At 56.5% G+C, this 2,710-nt stretch overlaps 1 protein-coding gene across 1 annotated transcript in view; it reads right to left on the minus strand.

The window, feature by feature from the left end:
• Positions 1–2,710, minus strand: part of LOC104390496 (receptor-type tyrosine-protein phosphatase V-like) — a 34,283-nt gene that overhangs the window by 25,923 nt on the left and 5,650 nt on the right. Inside the window, exons 6-8 of the mRNA XM_009999634.1 lie at positions 1,868–2,140; positions 1,153–1,422; positions 318–587 (exon numbers count right to left, since the gene is read on the minus strand). Of these exons, the coding sequence (XP_009997936.1) occupies positions 318–587; positions 1,153–1,422; positions 1,868–2,140 (813 nt within the window). The remainder of the gene's footprint in view (positions 1–317; positions 588–1,152; positions 1,423–1,867; positions 2,141–2,710) is intronic.

Here is a 2,710-nt window from a genome sequence, read left to right on the forward strand (position 1 = left end):
AGCAACAAGTTTGGGATGCTAAGGACTGACTAGTTTGGGAATGAAGCTGGGAGCTGTACAACTCTTGAGTACAGAAACCCAGACTGGTTTGGGTTGGAAGGAACCTTAAAGATCATCTAGATCCAACCCCCTGCATGGGCAGGGACACCTCCCACCAGCCCAGGTTGCTCCAAGCCCCATCCAACCTGCCCTTCAACACTTCCAGGGATGGGGCAGCCACAGACACATCCACTGCCCCGTCCCCACCTTTGTCCCTAACTCCTCAGCAGGTCAGGGCCAGGCTGGGTACCAGGGCTGTGGAGCTGCTGCCTTCCTACCCGTGTAGCCAATGACGGTCTGAGAGGAGATGCGATGAGGCCCAGCCTGAGAAATTATCTCCACGCGGTAGCGGGACCCTGGCACCAGCCCCTCCAGGTCAATCTGGGTGACTCCACGGGGGACAGACACATTCCTAATGATGGACAGGGACTCAGCCACTGAAAGCTGTACCAAGTGCTCTCTGCCACTGCCTGACTCCACCCAGCTCACACGTAGCTCCTGGGGTCTCCGGCCGGGCTGTACAGTCACGTTAGCCAGAGACAGTGGATCTAGGGCAAAACAGAGCATGGAGGTCCATGAGAGGGTAGAAGAAAGTGAGTAGAGAAGCCAGGACACAACCTGCAGCTCTGCACAGAACTAAAGGAGAAATGGCAGCAGCTGACTGCCAGCTCTCCAGGTGTCCTGGAAGACATGTTGCCTGTGCATGTCCCCAGGTGCTGCTAGCAGGGAGGACGTGTACTGAGGAGAGAGCTCTCAGCCTCATGGTGGGCTGCTCTACTCCATGGACACGGATCAAGCCCACCCAAGTCTCTGTGTTTCCTCTCCCACATCCCTCTCTCCCCAGTCACAGGCTGGCCTTGAGGTCATGAGTGGTTTAGGCAGAAGGTTCAGCTTGACTGGGGAAAGCCTGAGCTGGGGAAAATGGTCTTTTGGGGCCCAGAAGCCAGAACATGGCACTTAACTCAAGACATGTGCTCCTATTCTCAGGGCAGGGAGCATGCAGGTGTCCCTGGAGTCCTCCCTCAGCCCAGATACATCTGTGTCACTGCCAGTATTTTGGGCAGCACCAGGATGCTCTGTCCCTGCAGGAGGTTGGGGAGACTCCTCACTCACATGTCCACTCAGTGGCAAAGTGTGATGAGGATCGGTACGGGCCAGCCAGGACGGTGACTTTCAGGAAATACTGAACACCAGGAGAGAGCCCCAGGAATGTGAAGTTGTGGGTGTTCGGCCCCACTGAGATGTTCCTCTGCATTGGATGGCTCTTGCTGTAGAGCTGGAGATGGAACTGGTCCACATCACCAGCAGCCTTGTCCCAGAAGGCAGAGAGTCCCAGTGGGTGCCGGGTGTTGGCCAGGGTCACACCAGCTGGAGCTAGAGGATCTGAGAGAGAAGAGACATCCAGGCAGTGAGGGGTGATGGTGATGGAGCTGCTGTGGGATGAGTGGGGGTCAACACCCTCCACTGCCTATCCCTGTTGGGCTCAGGTCAGAAGCCAGCCCTAGCACATCAAACCCCAGAACAGCCTGAGCTTCTGCTCTGTAACAAACACAGGAGCAGGTCCCTGCCTTTACTGCTGTGTGACATTTGGACACATTTTCTGTTCAGTGATGGGTTTCTCCTGCACTGAACACCCTTCTTCTTCCAACGTGGCTGAATGTGACTCTGCTTGTCCTTCCACTCTTTGCTTATCTGCACCCCTGCCCCTGGTAGTCTCCCCACATATGGTCCACATTCTGCCTTGCTCCTGTCCCATGAGCTCTCTGCTGCCGTTGGCAGGCCCTGGTGGCAGCGAGCAGTAGGGCTGAGGTAGGACTATCACACTCACATGTCCAGTCTGTGGCTGATCGCACAGGGGATCTGTAAGGTCCAGCCATAGCAGCCATCTCCAGTGTATACTGTCGCCCAGGGACCAGGTCCTTAAAGGTGACATTTGTCCAGTTGTTCCCTACAGTCACATTCCTGACTCTCTCCTGGAGCTTGGTCTCGCAAAGGGTGCCTGTGTAGCTGGTACTGCCAGCAGAAGCTGCTCTCCAGGAGGCTTGCAGAGAGGTGCTGTGGCCATGACTGCTGAGGGTCAGCTGTTCCAGGGGCAAAGGATCTAGGAAAAGAAAGGTCTGGAGTCACAACTGCACCCAGACTGGGGTCACCTGGCAGAAGTGCAACCCCAAATGTGCTGGGGCTGGAGCCCCTTTCCTGGGAAAACCCCTATGCAGGCCACTGTCATCCTGCTGACACCCACACACTGGTCTGGTAGGGACTGTGCCAGCACAGGGTTCAAACTGGAATGGTAAATGAGCACTGCTGTGGTGTTGGAGGAAATGGGTGGGATGGACTGGACCAGGGTGGTAGAGAGGTGGTTCAAGGCAGATGCAGGCCAAGGGAGGGTGGCCTGAGGGGGAGGAAGAGGGTTCTGGGCTCTGCTGACTCTTGTGGTGAGGACTGGGATGCAGAGCAGGGTCAGACTCATCCAGCAACACCTCTGTTTCCCTCCTGAGCCTTTCGCCCTTTTACTGGATGAAGCTGCAGAAGACCTATGTTCCTGCAAGCCCTGAGGCAGAAAGAGCCTAGTGGGGAAGGGCAAGATGCAGTGGGAAGTCCGGGCTGGCTGTGCTGAGGGCTGTGGCACTCACATGTCCAGTTGGTGACGCGCCGGGGTGATGACGTGTAG

This window comes from Chaetura pelagica, unplaced genomic scaffold, assembly GCF_000747805.2.
Source record: "Chaetura pelagica isolate M959 unplaced genomic scaffold, ChaPel_1.0 scaffold286, whole genome shotgun sequence".
NCBI classification, from domain to species: Eukaryota; Metazoa; Chordata; class Aves; order Apodiformes; family Apodidae; genus Chaetura; species Chaetura pelagica.